This window comes from Mustelus asterias, chromosome 12 (genome assembly GCF_964213995.1).
Source record: "Mustelus asterias chromosome 12, sMusAst1.hap1.1, whole genome shotgun sequence".
NCBI classification, from domain to species: domain Eukaryota; kingdom Metazoa; phylum Chordata; class Chondrichthyes; order Carcharhiniformes; family Triakidae; genus Mustelus; species Mustelus asterias.
The window spans coordinates 54,477,903-54,503,214 of NC_135812.1; the positions used below are offsets into that span (position 1 = coordinate 54,477,903).

Sequence of the window (25,312 nt, forward strand, 5' to 3'; positions counted from 1 at the left end):
GTGTGGGAAGGGATTCACTCATTCGTCTCACCTACTGAGACACAAAAGCAGACACAGCAATGAAACCTCTTAAATGCTCTGACCATGGGAGCGGCTTCAAAAGTGAGTGGATCTGAAAGACCACGAGCGCATTCACACTGAGGTGAGACTGTTCAGCTGCTCTCACTGCTCAAAGAGAATTAGAAGATCATCCACAGAGATACCAGTGAGTTCACACCAGGGAGAGACCATTCACCTGCTCTGCATATTGGAAGGAATTTCTTTAGTCATCCACCGGCTGATGCATCAGTGTCTTCACATCGAGGAGAGATCCATTAAATGCTCTGACTGTGGGAGTGGATTCAAAAGCTCTCAGGGACTGATGATCCACCAGCATGTTCACACTGAGGAGAGACCGTTCAGCTGCTCTGACTGTGGGAGTGGCTTAAAAAGCACTTGGGAACTGGTCTCCCATCCGCGCATTCACACTGGGGAGAGACTGTTCAGCTGTTCACACTGTACAAAGAGATTTAGGTCATCCACCCGATGGGATCATCAGAGAGTTCACACTGGGGAGAGACCGTTAGGTTTATGGGAGTGGATTCACACGGTCATCTACCCTGCAGAGACACTGGTGAGTTCACACTGGGCAGAGGCCGTTCATCTGCTGTGCGTATGGGAAGAGATTCACTTCCCATACGCACAGGGTATGGGAAGGGTAGGAAGGATAACCCGGGTAATTATAGGCCGGTGAGCTTGACGTCCGTGGTGGGGAAGTTGTTGGACAAGATTCTTAGAGATAGGATGTATGCGCATTTAGAAAGGAATAAACTCATTAACGATAGTCAGCATGGTTTTGTGAGAGGGAGGTCATGCCTCACTAACCTGGTGGAGTTTTTTGAAGAAGTGACAAGAATGGTTGACGAGGGAAGGGCCATGGATGTCGTCTATATGGACTTTAGTAAAGCGTTTGACAAAGTCCCTCATGGGCGGCACGGTAGCACAGTGGTTAGCACTGCTGCTTCACAGCTCCAGGTTCCTGGGTTCGATTCCCGGCTCGAGTCGCTGTCTGTGTGGAGTTTGCACATTCTCCTCGTGTCTGCGTGGGTTTCCTCCGGGTGCTCCGGTTTCCTCCCACAGTCCAAAGATGTGCGGGTTAGGTTGATTGGCCAGGTTAAAAATTGCCCCTTAGAGTCCTGAGATGCGTAGGTTAGAGGGATTAGTGGGTAAAAATATGTGGGGGTAGGGCCTGGGTGGGATTGTGGTTGGTGCAGACTCGATGGGCCGAATGGCCTCCTTCTGCACTGTAGGGTTTCTATGATTCTATGATTCTATGGTAGGCTGGTGAAAAAGGTTGGATCTCATGGGATAAAGGGGGAGGTGGCTAGATGGGTGGAGAACTGACTTGGTCACAGAAGACAGAGGGTGGTAGTGGAAGGGTCTTTTTCCGGCTGGAGGCCTGTGACTAGTGGTGTTCCGCAGGGCTCTGTATTGGGACCTCTGCTGTTTGTGATTTATATAAACGATCTGGAAGAAGGTGTAACTGGGGTGATCAGTAAGTTTGCGGACGACACAAAATTGGCAGGACTTGCAGATAGTGAGGAGCATTGTCAGAAGCTACAAAAGGATATTGATAGGCTGGAAATCTGGGCAAAGAAATGGCAGATGGAGTTCAATCCTGATAAATGCGAAGTGATGCATTTTGGTAAAAATAATGTAGGGAGGAACTATACGATAAATGGCAGAACCATAAAGGGTGTAGATACGCAGAAGGACCTGGGTGTGCAAGTCCACAGATCCTTGAAGGTGACGTCACAGGTGGAGAAGGTGGTGAAGAAGGCATATGGCATGCTTGCCTTTATAGGACGGGGCATAGAGTATAAAAGTTGGGATCTGATGTTGCAGATGTATAGAACTTTGGTTCGGCCGCATTTGGAATACTGCGTCCAGTTCTGGTCGCCACACTACCAGAAAGACATGGAGGCTTTAGAGAGAGTACAGAGGAGGTTTACCAGGATGTAGCCTGGTATGGAGGGGCTCAGTTATGAGGAGAGATTGGGTAAACTGGGGTTGTTCTCCCTGGAAAGACGGAGGATGAGGGGAGACTTAATAGAGGTGTATAGAATTATGAAAGGCATAGATAGGGTGAACGGTGGGAAGCTTTTCCCCAGGTCGGTGGTGACGTTCATGAGGGGTCATAGGTTCAAGGTGAAGGGGGGGAAGTTTAACACAGATATCAGAAGGACATATTTTACACAGAGGGTGGTGGGGGCCTGGAATGCGCTGCCAGGCAAGGTGGTGGAGGCGGACACACTGGGAACGTTTAAGACTTATCTAGATAGCCATATGAACGGAGTGGGAATGGAGGGATACAAAAGAATGGTCTAGTTTGGATCAGGGAGCGGCATGGGCTTGGAGGGCCGAAGGGCCTGTTCCTGTGCTGTATTGTTCTTTGTTAAAAAGCACCACTTTTTAAAGTTACCATTTCTTTCCTGGCATTTTACAATTTTACAAACACCAACCTACAATTACTCTACCCAACTTCGCAACATTGTGTATGTAAAGAATGTACAATGAAGATAAATATAGTGGCAAGACAGACCTTCAAGCTCCGATTAGCCTCAACATTTGTACAGAATCAGATAAAGGGATAGTATGAAAGAATTTTATTGTATCCCTGATAATGAGAGAAAGTTGTGCAGGATATTGACGATCCAATTAAAGTAATCTAGTGACAAAATTGCTTTGTTTCTTTACTATAATCATTACCTTTCCCTTTGCCTTTTGTTCCAGACATTTTTGTCATTTAATCTCACCCACCCTCTAACCAATCCCTGACTTTCCATTTTATTCTACCTGACCCTCCCCCCTTTCTCAGCAGCATCAAACCCATCACATTTCTCCCTCTCTTTAGTTCTGAAGTAGAGTTACATTGGACGTGAAACATTAACTCTGTTTTTCTCTCTCCGTATATGCTGCCAGACCTGCTGGATTTTTCCAGTTCTTTCTGTATTTATTTTAGATCCACCTGTATGGTAGGAAACACATTATTTACTATCCAGGATAAAATAACTGTCCTTCATCAGCATTTGTAGATGATTTCAGTGGAAATGTTCTCCCCCAGGCTTAAAGAGCATCAGCCCACTGGAAGCAAAGCTGTGAGACCGGCCAGTCCAGCAGTAAGAAATTCTCCGACCCCCCCCCGACTTCACCCACTGTCAGAATGAACATAGTTCAGTCTGGATGTGATTAACAGCAGCAACAACAGCAGAATCGAACCCGTCATCACTTGTGAACACGCTGGTGTCTGAAGAGGCTGGATGAATAACGGAATCCCTTCCCACAATCAAAGCAAGTGAATGGCCTCTCCCCAGTGTGAACATGCTGGTGTCTCAGCAGGCTGGATAATCGTGTGAATCCCTTCCCACAGTCAGAGCAGGTGAATGATTTTGCCCCGGTGTGAACCTGCTGATGTCTCTGCAGGTGGGATGATGTTCTAAACTTCTTGATGCAGTGAGAGCAGCTGAATGGTCTCTCCTCAGTGTGAATGCGCTGGTGGATATTCAGTTCCTGAAACCTTTTGAAGCCACTCCCACAGTCAGAGCATTTAAAGGGTCTCTCATTGGTGTGAGTAATGTTGTGACTCAGCAGGTTACATAACTGAGTGAATCCCTTCCCACACTGAGAGCAGGTGAATGGCCTCTCCCCAGTGTGAACTCGCTGGTGTGTTAGCAGGCTGGATAACTGAGTGAATCCCTTCCCACATACAGAGCAAGTGAATGGCTTCTCCCCAGTGTGAACTCCTTGGTGTGTCAGCAGGTTGGACAGCTGAGCGAATCCCTTCCCACACACAGAACAAGTGAACGGTCTCTCCCCAGTGTGAACTCGTTGGTGTGTCTGCAAATGGGGTAACTGAGTGAATCCTTTTCCACAGACAGAGCAGATGAATGGTCTCTCCCCACTGTGAACTCCCTGGTGTGTCAGCAGGTTGGATAACTGAGTGAATCTCTTCCCACACACAGAGCAGATGAATGGTCTCTCCCCAGTGTGACTGCGTCGATGAGTTTCCAGTGCAGATGGGTACCTGAATCCCTTCCCACAGTCCCCACATTTCCACGGTTTCTCCATGGTGCTGGTGTCCTTAGGTTTTTCCAGAATTGACAATCAGTTAATTCTCCAACATAACACGGGTGCGGTCTCTCCCGCTCTGAATGATGCAATACCTTTCTCAGGCTGTGTGAATGTGTGTGTGTATCTCTGTTTTGCCAGATCACACTGAAGCCTCTGAAACAGACAGAACTGTCAAACATTTTCTCTTTCTAGATTTCAAAGTTGATGGTAGTCGGGTCCCAAGAAGTGAGTGTGAGATTTTGATTTGACGTTTGGTTTGAGATTTCCATGTGAAATCTCACCCGAAATCCTGTAAATGAGTTCACAACGGACATCACAGTTACTGTAAAAGGAGTTTATAAAAGTAATTAGTGTCAGTACAGGATATAAATTCAGAATGAACAATTCTAGTTCCTATGGAACATTCTTTCCTCTCTCATTCCCCAAAAGCTGTGAATCTCCATCCCACACACTCTCCCTCCATTCTCACTCTGCTGTATCTAATAGTCACCCTCCCAATTCTCCTGAAGGTGCTGATTGACAGATCCACGCTCACTGCTTCCTGTCCTAGACACAGAAACCTGAAAATCTTCAAGCTGACAACCACGTTAAAGTTTTACATTTGGACATAAATGAGCAGACTGATGAAGACTGTATTAGCTGGTGAGAGATACATGAAGAACATGAGGAGGAATTTTATTTAGGCGGCGAGTGGTAGTTAAAAATTGAAGTCGAGAATGAAAAAAGAAATGGAAAGGGGGAGAAAAGAAAGTGTTTTACTCACAGATGCTGGAGACAGGAGGAAGTTTGAGTCTGTCTGAAGCTCAATCTTTATTCAAAGAGAGAGGAGCAGCAGCCTTGCTGGACAGTAATGAGCAGGTGAACAAGCTCATTGTCTAACTTTCGCATTCAGATCATTGAGGAACTCAGATTGCTGGAGGACCAGAGTCTTTCCGGTCATCCAACTCTTTCCATTGGTGAATACCTAAGTACGGTCGCGTCGTGGGCTCTCTCCCGCACATGCGCAGCTTCCCCTCTCCCTTGGACATGCGCAGTCCCGGGCCGGGGGGGTGAGGAAGAGCTCACCGAGCGGCTTTTCGCTCTGTCTGGAGCCGTGAGCCAGTTGCCTGAATATCTTGGCTCGAGGAGGTGCCGGTGGAGGGGGAATGATCAGGAGGGGGCAGGGCCCCGTGACCAAGCACCAGGCCTGCGCACCGGAACCCAGAGACGTCACCGCGGAGCAGAGTGATTCCTATTGGCTGATTCGGGCAGGGTTCCAGAGCATCAGACTAAAACTTGCTCCTCTGGGCAACACCTGAAAAATGTTGTTTTCGTGGTGAAGTGGAATCATGTTCGCTGGAGACGCGGAAAACCCCGGGTCAGAACCGGGAGGAAACTTTGGACTTGCTTTCTTTTTGTTTGGTTTGTGAATAACGCACTTTATTTTTCAGTTTGTTTGGGAAGACGCCCGGTTCTGTTTGTTTTGTTTTTGTTTGCTTGTTCTTGGCTCCCTGCGGGGAGGAAGGAGGGAGGGAAGGTGAAAGGAAGGAGGGAGGTGAGCTACTGCCTGCCTTGTCCGGCCTGTCTGTTGTCTGGCCTGCCTGCCTGCCTGCCTGTTGCCTGCCTGCCTGCAGTCCGGCTTACCTGCCTGCCTGCCTGCCGTCTGGCCTGCTTACCTGCCTGCCTGCCGTCTGGCCTGCTTACCTGCCTGCCTGCCGTCTGGCCTGCTTACCTGCCTGCCTGCCTGCCGTCTGGCCTGCTTACCTGCCTGCCTGCTTGCCGTCTGGCCTGCCTGCCTGCCTGCCTGCCGTCTGGACTGCCTGCCTGCTTGCCGTCTGGCCTGCCTGCCTGCCTGGCGTCTGGACTGCCTGGCTGCTTGCCGTCTGGACTGCCTGCTTACCTGCCGTCCGGCCTCTGAAGGGTGCGCTCTCCCCGGGGGGAAGGAGGAAGAGAGGACAGGGAGTGACTGGAGGAGAGGTGGGGGGGGGAAGGCGCTTGGACTGTCTCTTCTCCATCTGCAGTGGGGGGGGGGGGGGGTGAAGACCCTTCCTAAGTCCCCCACCCACTGCTGCTGCCCCCAAGACCGGCACCCCCTCCCCTTTTTCCCTCCTGACTGGGGCACCGGCCTTGTCCCTCGTCTCCCACCTGCTCCTCTGACCTCCTCTCTCCCTCTCTCACTCCGGGGAGAGAGCACCTACACCCCTCCCCACCTACCCCACCCTCCCTTATTTTTCCCTCTACATATACGCCCTGCTGTACATCTGGGCAGTCTCGGGGTGGGCGTAGCACTCCCTTAATACGATGGCGACATCGCCTGCGTCGCCGGTGGCAGAGCCTTCTCGGCCCACCTATGCGGGTGTGACGGCTGCCAGAGCCCCTGCCGCTCCCAAGGCCCTGCCGCCATTTTCCCTAATCACGCGGCAGCTCGGGGTTAAGTGCTACGCCCACCCCGACATGTCCATCGAGGCCTGCGTGAAGGCAATGGCTGGGGTTGTCGGCCCCTCAGCCATTGTCGCAGCCTCAAAGATGTACGGCCGGGCCGTATTCTTTTTGAAGGCCGAGCGGGCGGTCCACCTCGCCTTGGAGAGGGGGCTCACGGTGGGCGGGACGTTCCTGGCGGTGGACCCTTTGGAGGCCACCGCCCATAAGATCGTAATATCGAACGTCCCGCCCTTCCTACCGAGTGAGCTCCTCCTCCCCCACCTCCATCTACTGGGGGAGGTCAGGTCCGGGGTGCAGCCGATCCCGCTCGGCCTTTGGGACCCCTCCCTCCGCCATATATACTCCTTCCGGCGCCAGGAGGAACTGTAGGGAGGGTTCAGTATCCCCCATGAGGGGACCACGTATCGGGTCCTTTGGTCCGCGGACGGTGTGCGGTGCCATGCCTGTAAGGAGGCGGGGCACGTGAGGAAAAACTGCCCCGTCTCCAAGGCCGCCAACCACCAACCCAAGGCGGCCGCAGCTGGCACCGCAGCCCCCTCTCCCCCCAAACGAGTACCATCTGCCCCCCCGCGAGGGGAGGCCACGCCGGCAGCAGCTGTCACCTCAGCTGCCGGCGGGGGGAGAGCGGAGCCTCCGCGTGGCCAGAAGGCCCAGCAGGGCGCAATAAAAAAGAAGGGGGGTACCGGAACCCCGGCCCCCAAGAAAAACACCCCAACCACCCCGGCAGCCGGCTCGGGGACTACCTCAGTCTCCACCTGCGCCCCCCCCCCCCCCCCAACCACCATCTGCCGGGCCCGTGGGCTCTCCGGGGCCTAGTTTTGGGCCCAGCGCCGCGGATGCCCGGGATCATGGGCCCGAGCATGGGGGGGTTAGCGACCCTGAGCCGGCAAAACTGGCGATGCCGCCACCTCGGGAGGACGTGACGGGGGAGCAGGGGGGGTGCGGCAAGGCGAAGAGGGGCGGAGGGCGAGGGGCCTCGCCTGCCCGAGGGCAGGTTAACAAAAAGAGGCGGGGCCCCTCAGGCACCGTAGAGTTCGAGGTCTGCGTGCCCCTCCCCCCTTGTGAATCATCTCCTGCCGTGCCCCCACCTGTCTTTGTGCCTTGTCCCCTGAAAAAAGGGGGCAAGGCACCCTATAAGTCAAAGTGTGTGCTGCCTCAGTCCCCCGGCGAGGAGTCCCCGGGGCCGGGTGGCAGCGGGGCCCCCACGGCTCCATTCCACCCGGCCGGTTACATCCCGGAGTTCTTCTTTAGTATGTCGGGGGACTGGGGCGACACCCCAATGTTCATGTCCCCGTGCGGCGGCGGCGAGGAAATGATCCACTCGTCCTCTCCGTCCCGACCTTGGACGCTGGACATCCCCAACCTCAGTCCGAAGGTTACACCAGACATGGGGGGGTGTCCGAGCGTCTGGGGCGGAGGGGGCGACTGGGCCGCCGTCGCACGGGGGCCCGAAAACCGGGAAAGGTGAGCCCGGGGGGAACCCCTCCTCCACCGATCCTGGGGGTGGGATCGGGGAGGGGCTAGGGCTAGTTGGCGGCTCCGTGCCGCCCGCCGTACGTCCTGCGGCGAGGGACTCGGAGTCGAAGGGCGACCGCCCTGAGGAGGTCAGCGGCTCGGTGGAGGGCACGGGGACACTTAGGCTGCACTCCCTTTATGTTTTCCTAAAGAACCTTTTCTTGATGTTTTGTCTGCACTTCAGTCCCACGCTCCTGACCTACGGACACCCGGTGCGGAGAGGGGAGGGTCGGGATGGCGACCTCCTCGTGAACCTGCTCCTGGGCCTGGCGAAACGCGCCATTTACCGGTCCAGGCTGCGGGCGATCGAGGGGGTCGTCCATCCTGACTGTCTGCCCCTCTACTGCAGCTACGTTCGCGGCCAGGTGTCCCTGGAGAGGGAGCATGCGGTGTCCACGGGCGAGGTTGACGCTTTCCGCGCCCGCTGGGCACCGCAGCGGTTGGGGTGCATTATTGACCCTCATAATCACATTTTAATTTGATGTTTTTAAGTTTCCTTTGTACTTTGATTTCTGTTCGGGCTGTTCCCCCTCCTTTTTGGGGAGCTGCCCCTTTTACTTTGTCCTGATTTAATCTGAGTTTGTTTACTTGGTTTGGTTTGACCTAAAAAGAGGCCAACATTGGAGACGGACCCCCTTCTGGAGGAGCTCAGGCCTTTCACCTGGAGCAGGACCAACCTCCTCTACTTGGGGGCCCATCGTGCCCAGCCAAGGAATCCTGGCCGGCGAACTGGCGGGAGCTGGAGGCCAAAGTTTCCGCCCGCCTGAGTCGCTGGACAGGACTGCTCCGGGGCGCGAGTTCTCGTCATAAACCAGCTGGTCGCCTCCATGCTGTGGTACCGGCTGGTCCCTTTGACCCCTCCCCCTGGCTTTTTCACCAATATCCAGAGAACCCTCGTGCAATTCTTCTGGGACAACCCTGCCGTGGTTCTGCATCCCCTCCCTTGAGGAGGGTGAACAAGGTCTGGTGTGCCTTCGCACTCGGGTAGCGATCTTCCGCCTCCAGACCCTGCAGAGATACCTTTACGTTGAGCCCCCTCCACGATGGTGTTCCCTGGCGACGCATTTCTCCGCCAGTGACACGACCTCAATTATAACATGCAGCTCCTGCATATCAATCTGGGGCGCGTTTCGACCTCCTTGCAGGAGTTGCCCGTCTTTTACCAGGACCTCCTCACTGTCTGGAACACGGTCGCCTCGCGACGCAGCTCTCCCCCGTCAGGAGTCGCGGCTCTCGTGCGAGAGCCGCTGCTCAGGAATCTGCTCCTCCAGCCATATGACTTCAGGTGGCTGGCGGAAAGGAGGGCTGTGGACGCCGGGGTGACCAGGATCGGGGACGTGCTGGATGGCAGAGGGGCAGGCTGGATGTGCCCCCACGTGCTGGCTGAGCGCGCGGGGGTGACCGTCTGGCGCACGGCCAAAGCCATCCAAGACCTTAGGACGGTCATGCTCAGTCCCGAAACTGCACGCGGTCTCGAGGCAGTGCATGCATGCGGTGGGATCCCGCCCGAGCATTCCCTGCTCGGACGGAATTCCACATTGGCCCAAAGCCTCAGCCCCCCTCCTCGTGTCAGGTGCCCCACAGCATGAGCCGCCTCGCGGAAATGTCCTCCGTGCCTTTTTCCACCGCGCGGAGGCGTTTCCTGTACGGGCTGCTGCTGCACACCTTCCACTACCACGTCCTCGCCTGCCGCCCGGATACACCTTGGCGGGCCTTGTTGCCTTCGGGCGGTGGAGGTCCCCAGTGGAGGTCCCTCTCCGGAGGGATCTCCCCCAATTACATCGAGGACCTGGGGTGGAGGGTGATGCATGCAGCAGTTCTGCACAATCGTTGGATTCACTGGTTCACGGGCTCCGAAGCTTGCCCCTTCTGTGGCCTTGTGGAGTCCATGGACCCTGTCTATGTTTTGTGTCTTAGGTTGCACTCCCTTTTTGTTTTCCTAAAGAACCTTTTATTAATGTTTTGTTTGCACTTCAGTCCCACGCTCCTGATCTACAGACACCTGGTGCAGAGAGGGGCGGGTCGGGATGGCGACCTCCTCATGAACCTGCTCCTGGGCCTGGCGAAACACGCCATTTACCGGTCCAGGCAGCGGGCGATCGAGGGGGCCGTCCATCCTGACTGTCTGCCCCTCTACCGCGGCTATGTTCATGACCAGGTGTCCCTGGAGAGTAGCACAGTGGGATGGAGATTTTGAGGAATGAGAGAGGAAAGAGTGTTCAATAGAAACTAAAATTGTCTGTTCTGAAATTCCTTTTACAGGATGTCAGAAGGTTAACATTTACAGACAGAACTCTCAATCCAAACATCACATCAATCCCTGACATCCTCACTCAATATCATTCACCTTTGAATTGAGAAGGAGAAATGTTTCTCTGTTCTTTCTGCTTCAGAAGATTTTAAACATCAGTGTGACTGGAAAAGCTCTGAGACACACACCCGAGTGAGAGTGTTCCAGTGCATTGAGTGTGGAAAGAGCTTTAATCAGATACAGAGCCTGAAAAAACATCGCACCATTAATAGTGGAGGGGGAGGGGGAGAACATTACTCGTGTTCTGTGTGTGGCCGAGACTTCAACCTTTTGTCAAACCTGAAGAGAAACAGGAACACCTGCACCATGGAGGAACAGTGGAAATGTTGGGACTGTGAGAAGGAATTCAGATCCCCCTCTGTGCTGGAAGCTCATCAATGCATTCACACTGGGGAGAGGCCGTTCACATGCATTGATTGTGGGAAGATGTAGTGGGGGTTTTTTCCAGAGACTGAGTATTGCAAAAACTTTAGCTAAATACAAAGACTCGCGAAGGCAGTATCCTGGTGAAAGACGTTCCTTATTGACGAACATATGCTGGGAGAAAAAGGCAGCTGGGCAGTCTGACTGCTATTTCTGAAGTACATTACATCTGTCAACATAATTATACATTTCCCAAGTTTGCTTTTCCCACCTCCTGGTTCATCCCTACAAGGTATGAATCAATCGTCGTCAATACAGGTCTATCATTGTTAATAAATGTAATATACTTTAGCCAACTCCTGCCCTCTGACATTAATTCATTAATCCGTTGAATCTTGAAGCTCCTACTCTCTTGCCTCCTCGCAACTTCTGTTACGCTAATCATCGAGTTCAAAGGTACTTTCCCAGTGTTTCTTAGCAACTTCTATGATGCAAATTATAGGGTTTAAAAGTTCTGTTCCCATTGTCATGTGAGCCACCTTTATCAGTAAAAATGAATTGTCCTATTCATTCCTTGGTGCCTGGGAATTTGTACTTTCCCTGACTTATTCTGATAAAAACTGTGCTCTGTGGCTGGATTGTTCTCAAAGAATGTGGTTCTCCTCACTTAACTCTCATCCCAGTATGCCTTGGGACATCCTGCATTTTGGACAAAGTGTACAAATCATAAAATACATCTGAAATACATTTTTAAATCCAAAATGTTTAAATCCTTTAACTGTAGCTATTTGTGTTTCTATGCAGATAGTACCTCTGTAATATATTTAAGGCAGTCTGTGATTCTTATCCAAAATTAACCCACTTGGTTGTAGTAGTCTTTATTAGTGTTTTTAATCGCAGAGTATTTTGAAATTCTCTGACATATTCCCCCCTTTTGGCCCATGGCTGTCTGATAGATGTCGTTAAGTAAATATTCTGGAATCCCGGAGGGTTATTTGATCTTTGGGATCCTCTTTTCTCCAAACTGACTGTCATCATTGCTGCTGTGCCCTGTGTGGACTTAACTACTTGTGCACAACAGCATTTTAGTAGGTCAAAAATTATTACAAATGCCAAGATAACAATAAAAAAGAACACAATCCCTTGCATGATTGATGTTCCCGGGGGTCCTAGCCAGCCTGAAGCCCAAGCACCCCCAGAGGGCAGCACGGTAGCACAGTGGTTAGCACTGCTGCTTCACAGCTCCAGGGACCTGGGTTCGATTCCCGGCTTAGGTCACTGTCTGTGTGGAGTTTGCACATTCTCCTCGTGTCTGCGTGGGTTTCCTCCGGGTGCTCCGGTTTCCTCCCACATTCCAAAGATGTGCGGGTTAGGTTGATTGGCCATGCTTAAATTTCCCCATTAGTGTCCTGAGATGCGTAGGTTAGAGGGATTAGTGGGTAAATATGTGGGGATATGGGGGTAGGGCCTGGGTGGGATTGTGGTCGGTGCAGACTCGATGGGCTGAATGGCCTCTTTCTGTACTGTAGGGTTTCTATGATTTCTATGATTCTAAAGGGTTGGGCCTGCTTAAGTTTCTCCAGCTCCTTTTTGATGTGACCAGCTAGATCATAGAATAAAATCATAGAATCCCTACAGTGCAGAAAGAGGCCATTTGGCCCATTGAGTCTGCACCAACCACAATCCCACCCAGGCCCTACCCCCTTATCCCTACATATTTACCCACTAATCTCTCTAACCTACGCATCTCAGGACACTAAAGGGCAATTTGAGCATGGCCAATCAACCTAACCCGCACATCTTTGGACTGTGGGAGGAAACTGGAGCACCCGGAGGAAACCCACGCAGACACGAGGAGAATGTGTATTCTCCACACAGATTGATTATGGATTCTGAATTATCTAGTGTGTATGTGCAACACTCTGACTCAATAATGGCACATGCTCCACCCCTGGCTGCCAAGACATAATCCAATGCCATTCGATGCTGAAGTACCACAGTGCGCATAGCAACTATCTCATCATTGATTAGCTGTATCATTCGTAATTTGTTCCAAAATCGAGAGTATATCATTACTTTCTTGTGCCAACCTCCCGATTCCAAACCAGGGTACCATCATGCCATAATATTGTTCTATTATCGTAATAGCACATCAATGTCTTGTCAAAGAAGGAAGGCGAGGAATATGACATATATATCCTTGGCTCCCTCTCAGATGGAAGGGATCAAGCTACCTTGGATTTTATGGGACTACTTATCCAAGGTAGCTTGATCCCTTCCATCTGAGAGGGAGCCAAGGATATGCCCTATCCCCACAAATCCAATATGTGCCATTGAGAGGTGGGTCAGTGTTGCCTCCCTTGAAGCAATAAGAGATATTGCAAGATTGATCATTACTCAGGCACAGCCGGCTAGTTCGATTTATGGTGTGGTAACATTCACTTATGCTGAGGTTACTCCAAGGGCCTTCCTTATTCTCACCACAATATATCACTTTTGGCTTCAGTGTCATTTGTTTCAAGGTGAAACTAGGAGCTGGTTTGATAAGTTTTAGACATGTGTACACCTCTTCATGTGACCCAACCTACCCACACAATATTTACCACTGTGAAATTTTTCCCTGTCATAATTACTCAAGAATACTGGTATCCGATGTCCAGGAACCCTGAAATCCTTGGCCTTTTGGTCCGTCATAATCAATTCAGACCATGACAGGGGTAATGGTTGTAAAGGTATTTCACCCCCCCTTCTCCCCCTGCCCTCCCCTCCCTCCGCCCACCCCTAATGTATAGGGACATGCGAGCAAACCCAACACCCTGACTGGCTGGAAATTTTAGCATATATGTGTGCCATGTGTAAGAAAGTGTTGACATGCAGTTCCCAAGGGGAATGTTGAATGACCTTAGGTGCTGGTCCTACCTGAGCCGAAATCAATACACTCAATATTAAAATGATAGAAACACATAATAACTGTTGATTGACAGTTCCTACAACTTCCTTTATAAACCCCAGCTGTTGGCCAATATCAGGTAAGTAAAATTTTATTTACAGATCTGCGTAGCAACCTGTTACACTCAATTACGTGCCATCTACATGATGTACTCCAAAAGATCTGTCTGCTGCTTCTGCTTGATGATGTCATAGGTGCACCGATGATATTCTGTAAATATTTCAGCTTTAAGTTAGTATCTTATCAATTAAATTACTTCTATCTCCTCTCTTCTAATAATCTCTTGGTTTCCTTGTGCCATGATCTGGTCGAGTCTCATGGTTCATTTACCCCCAAATCCAAATCATTCCCATTTTGATCATGGCAGCTGCAAGGGGCATAACAAGCCCTAGTTCTATAGGATCATTCATCCACTGGGGCAACTTTTATCATTTCAGGACTACTCATTGGGATATGGTTTCAGAGGTGTCCAGTGTCACCATCGGGGATTGTACTTCTCATTGATTAGGGTGCATGGTTGTCCTGTGATAACCACGTCATAGGGTCCCTCCCATCGAACCCCTAACCCTTTCTTGTCTGTCATGAGCTTCACCACTACCTTATCCCCTGGTGTAGGTAACTTCGGAGTATTCTCCTTGGCCATTCTTTTCCAGTTCCCATGCTGCTGTTGAGTGATTACCTGATTTTTTTGAGAGAATGCAGGCGGTCTTCTAAATCTCTCATACATTTGAATACTGCTCCTTGGTTGATTTCAAGTTCTCCTCCCACTGTTATTGCTTCCTGTGGGAGGCGCATTGCTCTTCCAGTCATTCGTTCAAAAGCAGTTAGTCCTGTTCCTCGAGCAGGAGTAGCTCTCTGTTGCAGCAATATTGCAGGTAAAGCCTGTGCCCAATTGTTTCCTTCCTGTAAAATCACTTTAGCAAAACTATTCTTCAATGTCCAATTCATTTGTTCTACCATTCCTGAAGTCTGGGGAGGCCATGCTATATGAAACCTTTGTTTTATCCCTAACATCTGACAAACTTCTCTCAAGGCTCTTACTGTAAAGTGGGTTCCCTGGTCAGAGTCTAACTGAAGAGACATTCCCCATGTCTCTTATTTCATTCACCAATATCAAAGCCATAGTTCTAGCTGTGGCATCTTTACACAGAAATGTTTCTACCCATCAGGTAGACGGATTTATAATTATTAAACAATATGTCTTTGCTCTCACTTGGGGCAATGGTCCCATAAAATCCATTTGCAAGTTTTCCCAAGGCCCTTTGGGCCATGGCCGAATCCCCATTTTAATCCTGCAGGGATGGCCTGGTTCCCCCAGAGCACAGTTCATGCATCACTGGCAGAATTTCACTGCATCTCTTCCTATGCCTTTCCATTACTATCACTCCTTCAGTGATTTAATCATGTTATCTCTCCCTATATGAGCTAGTCTGTGGCATACTTTCAACAAAGTTTGCTGTATTGCATCTGGGGCTATTATTTTTCCTTCCCTTCTCCATATTTCATCATGGCCTTCCTGTCCCCATAATTCATCCACCCCGGATTCTCATTTTCTGATGCTTGTTCTTCAATCTGTTTCACATTAATGTCTGTATTATCCCGAGCTTGTAGTGCCACTATTCCTGGAGTTTGTATTCATTCTCCATCTTGTTCTATGATCTCTATTGCAGCCTGATCTGCCCAGCTATTGCTATTGCTCCAGGCAAGACTGTTCTCTTCCTGTTGGGGAGCACTTCAGCGGTCACGGGCATTCGGCCTCTGATATTCGGGTAAGCGTTCTCCAAGGCGGCCTTCACGACACACGCAGAGTCGTTGAGCAGAAACTGATAGCCAAGTTCCGCACACATGAGGACGGCCTCAACCGGGATATTGGGTTCATGTCACACTATTTGTAATCCCCACAGCCTGCCTGGACCTGCAGAGTCTCACTGGCTGTCCTGTCTGGAGACAATACACATCTCTTTAGCTGTCTTGATGCTCTCTCCACTCACATTGTTTGTATCTTAAAGATTTGATTAGCTGTAAGTATTCACATTCCAACCATTGTTCATGTAAATTGAGTTTGTGTCTTTATATGCCCTGTTTGTGAACAGAATTCGCACTCACCTGAAGAAGGGGCTTGGGGCTCCGAAAGCTTGTGTGGCTTTTGCTACCAAATAAACCTGTTGGACTTTAACCTGGTGTTGTTAAACTTCTTACTGTGACTATCCCCATGGACAGTGAGGACCCAAAGATCAAAGCCAAAGGCTCTGCAATCTCATCCCTTGCCTCCCAAAGAATCCTAGGATATATCTGGCCCAGGGGACTTATCGACCTTCAGGTTTTTCAAAATTGCTAATACAAAGGGGAGCTGCCCCTTTTACTTTGTCCTGATTTAATTTGAGTTTGCTTATCTGGTTTGACCTTAAAAGAGGCCAACATCTGTGAGTTAAAACATTTTCTTTTCTCCCCCTTCCCATTTCTTTTCTCATTCTGGAGGAAATTGGGAACTTGCAGCAACTGAAGGGAAAGGAAGTGAATCCAGGGAGGGTGCAGACTCTGGAAAGGTTGGCCCAGGTCTCTCTCTCTTAAAGACATTGACATTCTTTGCTCCCTCAGCTTGACACATTTATTTGTCTGGCTAAAAGGATGGTCTCTTTCCTAATGTTCACAATTAAAGGGCTGGTTTCCCCAGGAGGTAGCTGACATTTAAGAGAACAATAAATTAATATAGGATATGACCATAAGATATAGGAGCAGAAAGGCCATTTGGCTCACAATATTCCAAATGATGCCTGACCAGAGTCTTATACAGCCTCAGCAGTACATCCCTGCTTTTATATTTTAATATGTCTTGTGTTGTTATATTGTACAGATTAGATATATTATTTATGGTTCTATAATGAAGTACATTTATTATTTCTCATCTTGTAATGTATGTCATATATTTCCAGTTATAGAGTCATTACAGCACAGAAGGAGTCCATTTGGTAACTCAAGTCCATGCCGACTCTGTGTAGAACTATCTAGTTAGTCCCATTCCCCTTCTATATTCCTGTTCCCCTTCAAGTTTATTTTCTTCAGGTGCCCATTCAATTTCTGAAGTATATTTAAAGGGATAGTAAATTAAACAGGACAGAGACATGTCTGATGTTATGTGGTACAGATTAGATATATTACGGCTCTGTAATAAAATGCACTTATTATAACTAGCTGTGTAATATTGGACTGTAGCTATGTATCTCCAGCAATCTCTTCCCTCAGAGAATTGTTCGTATCTCGATTTCTCTTCCACAGGAACCAGTGGAGGCATTGAATATATTCGAGGATGAATTAGACAAATTTTTGATGGAGTGAAGAATTATGGGAAACAGACAGGAAGATGGAGAGAAAGTGAAGATGAGCAATTTCTTCACTCAAGATTGTAGTGAAGTTTTGGAGTTTTTTACTCCAGAGGACTGTGGAGCCTCAGTCATTTTGCATTTTCAAGAGAGAGATTAATAGGTTTCTAGATATTGAAGACACCAAGGGATACGGCATCAGTGTGGGGAAAATAGTGCTGAGGTAGATCAACCAATAATCTCAATGAATGGTTGAGCAGACTCAATGAGCCGAATTGCTGACTGCAGCTTCTATTTGTTCTGATTTGTTGTCCAGGACAGGAAGCAGTGAGCATGGATCTGTCAATCAATCTCAATCCAAACCTTCAGGAGAATTGGGAGGGTGAATATTAGACACAGAATGGAGTATGGAGGGAGAATGTGTGGGATGGAGATATACAGCTTTTGGGGAATGAGAGAGGAAGGAATGTTCCACAAAGCTAGAAATGACTGTTCTGAATTTCTATCCTCTACTGACTGTGATGGCTTTTGTAAACTCCTTTTACAGGATATTCAGAAGGTGAAGATTCACAGACAGAAATCTCAAACCAAACGTCACATCAACATCTGACAGAGCCATTCAATTCATCACGACCTGAATATTATCAGCCTTTGAATCTGGAAGCAGAAAAGTTTCTCTGTTCTGTCTGATTTTAACCATCAATATGACTGGAAAAGCACACACACACACACACCCAAGTGAGAGTGTTACTGTGCACTGACTATGGAAAGAGCTTTAACCAGTTATACAGCCTGAATAAATATCACACCATTCACAGCGGGGAGAGACCGTACATGTGTTCTGTGTGTGGATGAGGCTTCAACTGATTATCTGAGCTGCAGAGATACAAGGAGACTCAAAACATGGAGAAACCATGGAAATGTGCGGAGTGTGGGAAGGGATACAGTTTCCCATCAGAGCTGGAAGCTCATCGACATATTCACACGGTAGAAAGGCCGTTCACCTGCTCTTGGCGAGGGAAGGGATTCAGTCATTCATCCACCCTGCAGAGACACCAGCGAGTCCTCACTGGAGAGAGGCCATTCATCTGCTCTGTGTGGGAAGGGATTCACTCAGTTACCCCACCTGCAGGCACACCAGCGAGTTCACACTGGGAAAAGGCCGTTTACCTGCTCTCAGTGTGGAAAGGAATTCAGTCATTCATCCACCCTGCAGACACACCAGCGATTTCACACCAGGGCGAAACCGTTCACCTGCTTTCAGTGTGATGAGGGATTCATTCAATCATCCAACCTGTGGGTACATAAGTGAGTTCACACTGGGAGTGACCATTCACATAGGCACTCAAGACATAGGTAGGAAAAGGGATGGGGATGTAAGGCAGAAATTCAGGGAGTTAGGGTGGAAGCTTAGGGCTAGAACAAACAAAGTTGTTATCTCTGGTTTGTTACCCGTGCCACGTGATAGTGAGGAAAGGAATAGGGAGAGAGAGCAGTTGAACACATGGTTACAGGGATGGTGCAGGAGGGAGGGATTCAGATACTTGGACAATTGGGGCTCTTTCTGGGGTAGGTGGGACCTCTACAAACAGGATGGTCTGCACTTGAACCAGAGGGGTACCAATATCTTGGGGGGGAAATTTGCTAATGCTCTTCGGGAGGGTTTAAACTAATTCAGCAGGGGGGTGGGTACCTGAATTGTAGCTCCGGTGTACAGGAGGTTGAGAGTAGTGAGGTCATGGATGAGGTTTCAGAGTCGCAGGAGTGTACTGGCAGGCAGGAAGGTGGTTTGAAGTGTGTATACTTCAACGCCAGGAGCTTCCGGAATAAGGTGGGTGAGCTTGCAGCATGGGTTGGTACCTGGGATTTCGATGTTGTGGCCATCTCGGAGACATGGATAGAGCAGGGACAGGAATGGTTGTTGCAGGTTCCGGGGTTTAGATGTTTCAGTAAGTGCAGGGAAGGTGGTAAAAGAGGGGGAGGTGTGGCATTGTTAGTCAAGGACAGTATTACGGTGGCAGAAAGGACATTTGATGAGGACTCGTCTACTGGGGTAGTTTGGGCTGAGGTTAGAAACAGGAAAGGAGAGGTCACCCTGTTGGGAGTTTTTTTATAGACCTCCAAAAAGTTCCAGAGATGTAGACGAAAAGATTGCAAAGATGATTCTGGATAGGAGCGAAAGTAACAGGGTAGTTGTATTGGGGGACTTTAACTTTACAAATATTGACTGGAAAAGCTATAGTTCGAGTACTTTAGAGGGGTCGGTTTTTGTCCAGTGTGTGCAGGAAGGCTTCCTGACGCAGTATGTAGATAGACCAACAAGAGGCGAGGCCACATTGGATTTGGTACTGGGTAATGAACCAGGCCAGGTGTTAGATTTGGAGGTAGGTGAGCACTTTGGTGACAGTGACCACAATTTGATTACGTTTACTTTAGTAATGGAAAAGGATAGGTATATACCAAAGGGCAAGAGTTATAGCTGGGGGAAAGGAAATTATGATGCGATTAGGCGAGATTTAGCTGGCATAGGTTGGGGAAGGAAACTGCGGGGGATGGGCACAATTGTAATGTGGAACTTGTTCAAGGAACAGCTACTACGCGTCCTTGATAAATATGTACCTGTCAGGCAGGGAGGAAGCAGACGTGTCAGGGAACCGTGGTTTACTAAGGAGGTTGAATCTCTTGTGAAGAGGAAGAAGGAGACTTATGTTAAGATGAGACGTGAAGGCTCAGTTAGGGCGCTTGAGAGTTACAAGTTAGCCAGGAAGGACCTAGAGAAAGAGTTAAGAAGAGCCAGGAGGGGACATGAGAAGTCTTTGGCAGATAGGATCAAGGAAAACCCTAAAGCTTTCTATAGGTATGTCAGGAGTAAAAGAATGACTAGGGTAAGATTAGGGCCAGTCAAGGACAGGAGTGGGAAGTTGTGCGTGGAGTCTGAAGAGATAGGAGAGGCACTAAATGAATATTTTTCGTCGGTATTCACACTGGAGAGGGACAGTGTTGTTGAGGGGAGTACTGAGATGCAGGCTGTTGGACTGGATGGGATTGATGTTCATAAGGAGGAGGTGTTAGCAATTCTGGAAAGGGTAAAAATAGATAAGTCCCCTGGGCCGGATGGGATTTATCCTAGGATTCTCTGGGAGGCTAGAGAGGAGATTGCAGAGCCTTTGGCTTTGAACTTTGTGTCGTCATTGTCTACAGGAACAGTGCCAGAAGACTGGAGGATAGCAAATGTTGTCCCCTTGTTCAAGAAGGGGAGTAGGGACAACCCTGGTAATTATAGACCGGGGAGCCTTACTTCTGTTGTGGGCAAAGTATTGTAAAGGATTATAAGAGATAGGATTTATAATCACCTGGAAAGGAATAATTTGATTAGGGATAGTCAGCACGGTTTTGTGAAGGGTAGGTCGTGCCTCACAAACCTTATTGAGTTCTGTGGGAAGGTGACCAAAGACGTGGATGAGGGTAAAGTAGTTGATGTGGTGTATATGGATTTCAGCAAAGCGTTTGATAAGGTTCCCCATGGTAAGCTTTTGCAGAAAATACGGACACATGGGATTGAGGGTGATTTAGTGGTTTGGATCAGGAATTGGCCAGCTGTAAGAAAACAAAGGGTGGTGGTTGATGGGAAATATTCATCCTGGAGTTCAGTTACTAGTGGTGTACCGCAAGGATCTGTTTTGGGGCCACTGCTGTTTGTCATTTTTATTAATGACCTGGATGAGGGCGTGGAAGGATGGATTAGTAAATTTGCGGATGACACTAAAGTCGGTGGAGTTGTAGACAGTGCGGAGGGAAGTGGCAGGTTACAGAGGGACATAGATAAGCTGCAGAGCTGGGCTGAGAGGTAGCAAATGGAGTTTAATGCGGGAAAGTGTGAGGTGATTCACTTTGGAAGGAGTAACAGGAATACAGAGTACTTGGTAGTGTGGATGAACAGAGGGATCTGGGTGTCCATGTGCATAGATCCCTGAAAGTTGGCACCCAGGTTGATAGGGTTGTTAAGAAGACGTACGGTGTGTTAGCTTTTATTGGTAGAGGGATTGAGTTTCGGAGCCAGGAGGTCATGCTGCAACTGTACAAAACTCTGGTGCGGCCGCATTTGGAGTGTTGCGTACAGTTCTGGTCGCCGTATTATAGGAAAGATGTGGAAGTGTTGGAAAGGGTGCAGAGGAGATTTACCAGGATGTTGCCTGGTATGGTGGGAAAATCGTATGAGGAAAGGCTGAGGGGCTTGAGGTTGTTTTCGTTAGAGAGACGAAAGTTAAGAGGTGACTTAATAGAGGCATACAAGATGATCAGAGGATTAGATAGGGTGGATAGTGAGAGCCTTTTTCCTCGGATGGTGTTGGCTAGCACGAGGGGACATAGCTTTAAATTGAGGGGTGAGAGATATAGGACAGATGTTAGAGGTAGGTTCTTTACTCAGAGTGTAGTAAGGGCATGGAATGCCCTGCCTGCAGCAGTGGTGGACTCGTCAACGTTGAGAGCGTTCAAGTGGTTATTGGATAAACATATGGATGATATTGGAATAGTGTAGATTAGAGGGGCTTTAGATTGGTACCACTGGTCGGCGCAACATCGAGGGCCGAAGGGCCTGTACTGCGCTGTAATGTTCTATGTTCTATGTTCTATTCATCTGCTCTCAGTGTGGGAAGGGATTCACAGTAAGAAGTCTCACAACACCAGGTTAAAGTCCAACAGGTTTATTCAGTCAAGGATTCAGTAAGTCATTCATAGAACATAGAACATAGAACATAGAACATTACAGCGCAGAACAGGCCCTTCGGCCCACGATGTTGCACCGACCAGTTAAAAAAAAAAACTGTGACCCTCCAACCTAAACCAATTTCTTTTCGTCCATGAACCTATCTACGGATCTCTTAAACGCCCCCAAACTAGGCGCATTTACTACTGATGCTGGCAGGGCATTCCAATCCCTCACCACCCTCTGGGTAAAGAACCTACCCCTGACATCGGTTCTATAACTACCCCCCCTCAATTTAAAGCCATGCCCCCTCGTGCTGGATTTCTCCATCAGAGGAAAAAGGCTATCACTATCCACCCTATCTAAACCTCTAATCATCTTATATGTTTCAATAAGATCCCCTCTTAGCCGCCGCCTTTCCAGCGAAAACAATCCCAAATCCCTCAGCCTCTCCTCATAGGATCTCCCCTCCATACCAGGCAACATCCTGGTAAACCTCCTCTGCACCCTCTCCAAAGCCTCCACATCCTTCCTGTAATGTGGGGACCAGAACTGCACACAGTACTCCAAGTGCGGCCGCACCAGAGTTGTGTACAGTTGCAACATAACGCTACGACTCCTAAATTCAATCCCCCTACCAATAAACGCCAAGACACCATATGCCTTCTTAACAACCTTATCTACTTGATTCCCAACTTTCAGGGATCTATGCACACATACACCTAGATCCCTCTGCTCCTCCACACTATTCAAAGTCCTCCCGTTAGCCCTATACTCAACACATCTGTTATTCCTACCAAAGTGAATTACCTCACACTTCTCCGCATTAAACTCCATCCGCCACCTCTCGGCCCAACTTTGCAACCTGTCTAAGTCTTCCTGCAAACTACGACACCCTTCCTCACTGTCTACCACACCACCGACTTTGGTGTCATCAGCAAATTTGCTAATCCACCCAACTATACCCTCATCCAGATCATTAATAAATATTACAAACAGCAGTGGCCCCAAAACAGATCCCTGAGGTACACCACTTGTAACCGCACTCCATGATGAATATTTACTATCAACCACCACCCTCTGTTTCCTATCCGCTAGCCAATTCCTGATCCAATTTCCTAGATCACCCCCAATCCCATACATCTGCATTTTCTGCAGAAGCCTACCATGGTGAACCTTATCAAACGCCTTACTAAAATCCATATATACCACGTCCACTGCCTTGCCCCCATCCACCTCCTTGGTCACTTTCTCAAAAAACTCAATAAGGTTAGTAAGGCACGACCTACCTGCCACAAAACCTGCAAACACATCAGTGAGCTCACACTGGTGAGAGACCGTTTACCTGCTCTGTGTGTGGGAAGGGATTTGCTCTGTCATGCCACCTCCAGAGACACCAGCGAGTTCACACTGGGGAGAGGCTGTTCACCTGCTCTCAGTGTGAGAAGTTATCTAACCTGCTGAGACACCAGCGAGTTCACGAGTGATTACAGGAGTTGGATTCTGCTGTTATTGTTTCTGCTCTCAATTACATCCAGGACTGCATTTTGTTCATTCTCACAGTTGGTTAATGGGGAGGGTCGGAGGGTTTCTTTCTGCTGGACTGGCCGGTCTCACGACTTTGCCTCCAGTGGCCTGATGCTCTTTGAGCCTTGTTGCGATTACCCGGTTTCAAATTTCACAAGGATCACAGAGTGACAGGGTGTTAGGAAGTTCAGAGATATTTAGTCAGCATTTCTGTTTGGAACCCCCCAAATGACCATCCAATTTCCTTTGTAATTGTTTATAGTCTCCACTTCCTCCACCCTCGTAGGCAGCGAGTTCCAGGTCATTACCATTCACTGCATCAAAATATTCTTCCTCACATCCCCCGCTGTATCTCTGACCCAAAACCTTAAATCTGTCTCCCCCTCGTCCTTGTCCCATCAGCTAATGGGAACAGCTTTTCTTTATCCACCTTATCTAAACCTGTCAGAATCTTGTCCACCTTGTCGAAGTCTCGACTCCCGAGTTTGACTCTTAACAGAAATACACATTAACACAAGATACTTAACCGTCAGATTATGAATTTATTTACTTGCTGGCAAGGGCAGAGTGCCTACTCGAAAAGATCAGGATACAACTCCACATTCAAAGAAAATCATCATGATTTGTACTTTTCTTTAGTTCACAGTCAGCTGGACACAATCCAATCAAAAGAGTTATAAATAACATGCATTACGTATTGATCCAATAGAATGAAATACTGAACATTCCAGGGCTACGAGATCACGGTGCCTCTTAGAGCACCAATAAATCACCATCAAGCCTTGTCAATTGTCCTTGAGCCTTCACCTCAATCTTTCCTTAGCCAGACAGCTTTACCTCTGTCTCTATTTTGCTAGCAGCTCACAAAGCAGCTTCATTAAAACAGTCTCACACGTGGCTCCCTCAAATGATAAAGGGGCCTACGAAAGCCATTAGTATTTTATGGACTTGTTAGTGAAGTTAACTGAATCTCTAAGGAATGTGGTCAAATCAGCTTGCCTTCTGGATACTTCCTGATTATACTCCATTTTGATAAGTTTGTTCATTGCTAATATAAATCAACACTTGTGGACTAACTAATTACTGTAGTGCAAATAATTGTTACAAGGTATTAAAACATCTAATTACAACTACAGCTTGCTCACTATTGAACTAAAGTAGAGCTTTTACTTCTAAGCTGATTAAATGTAATATCCTATCTAGCAATCTTTTCGTAGCCTTTTTTTTTCTATACATCTACAACCTCGATCAAATCTCCGCTCCATGTCCTTTGCTCCAAGGGGAACAACCCCAGCCTGACATTGACAATAAAGAACAAACTAACAGAATATGTTAATACCTGAAATCAAATGGGAATGTTTAATTTCTGTTTTAAAGATATTGTGAATATATTGCCCTGGACAATAAAGGAATTGGAATAACTCACCTTGGGTGTGGTTGATTCGAATATATCAATCTGGTATCCACCTACAGTCCAGAGAAAGTCTGGAATATGTAGCTGGAAATCCCCCCCTAACAGCACTGTGGGTGTACTTACACCTCAGGCATTGTAACAGTTCAAGAAGGCAGTGTTGGGGTTGACCATGGCCAAGGCAGCTACATACAGCCACATATTGTGTTATAATTGAAGGACTGCAGATTGAATGTGAGGCATTATGGGACTGGACTATCTTGACCACATTCCTGTGACTGCTCAGTTTCTGCAATCACAGACCATTAAAGCTGCTTAGCAGGGCCCCAACAGAGGACCTGGTGAGAATATTTACTCAGAATGAGTTAGAATTAAACTTATTCCAGGTCCAGCTGGTGTTCAGCAGCTGAGATACCCAAATCTGTAAAAAGGGAGTCTGACCAATCAACAAACAGTGGTAGGTAGTTGGTGAAGAAGTTAAGAAGCGTTCTCAGGCATTGTTCACATTATTTTATCATAAATTTGTGATAAGGACTGTGAGGGACTTGTGCCCTGATAGTTGGTGAAGTGACGGGATACTCCAAGTAGCACTGGACTGAAAAGCAGAGCTCCGAGAGTAGATTCTAATGGTTATAATCCTACCCAAGCATGGCCAGTGAAAAATCAGAGCTGGAGT

The 25,312-nt window shown here is 48.4% G+C and overlaps 2 protein-coding genes across 2 annotated transcripts in view; one reads left to right on the forward strand and one right to left on the reverse strand.

Moving 5' to 3' along the window:
* The window catches only part of LOC144501461 (uncharacterized), a 418,660-nt gene that overhangs the window by 121,734 nt on the left and 271,614 nt on the right, over positions 1-25,312 (forward strand). The window lies entirely within an intron of this gene.
* On the reverse strand, positions 2,632-5,521 carry LOC144501463 (uncharacterized). The gene is made up of 2 exons (XM_078225244.1): positions 4,874-5,521; positions 2,632-4,432 (listed from the first exon to the last, which is right to left on the reverse strand). Exon 2 carries the CDS (start codon positions 4,105-4,107, stop codon positions 3,265-3,267), a length of 843 nt encoding a protein of 280 aa, XP_078081370.1. The 5' UTR covers positions 4,108-4,432; positions 4,874-5,521; the 3' UTR covers positions 2,632-3,264.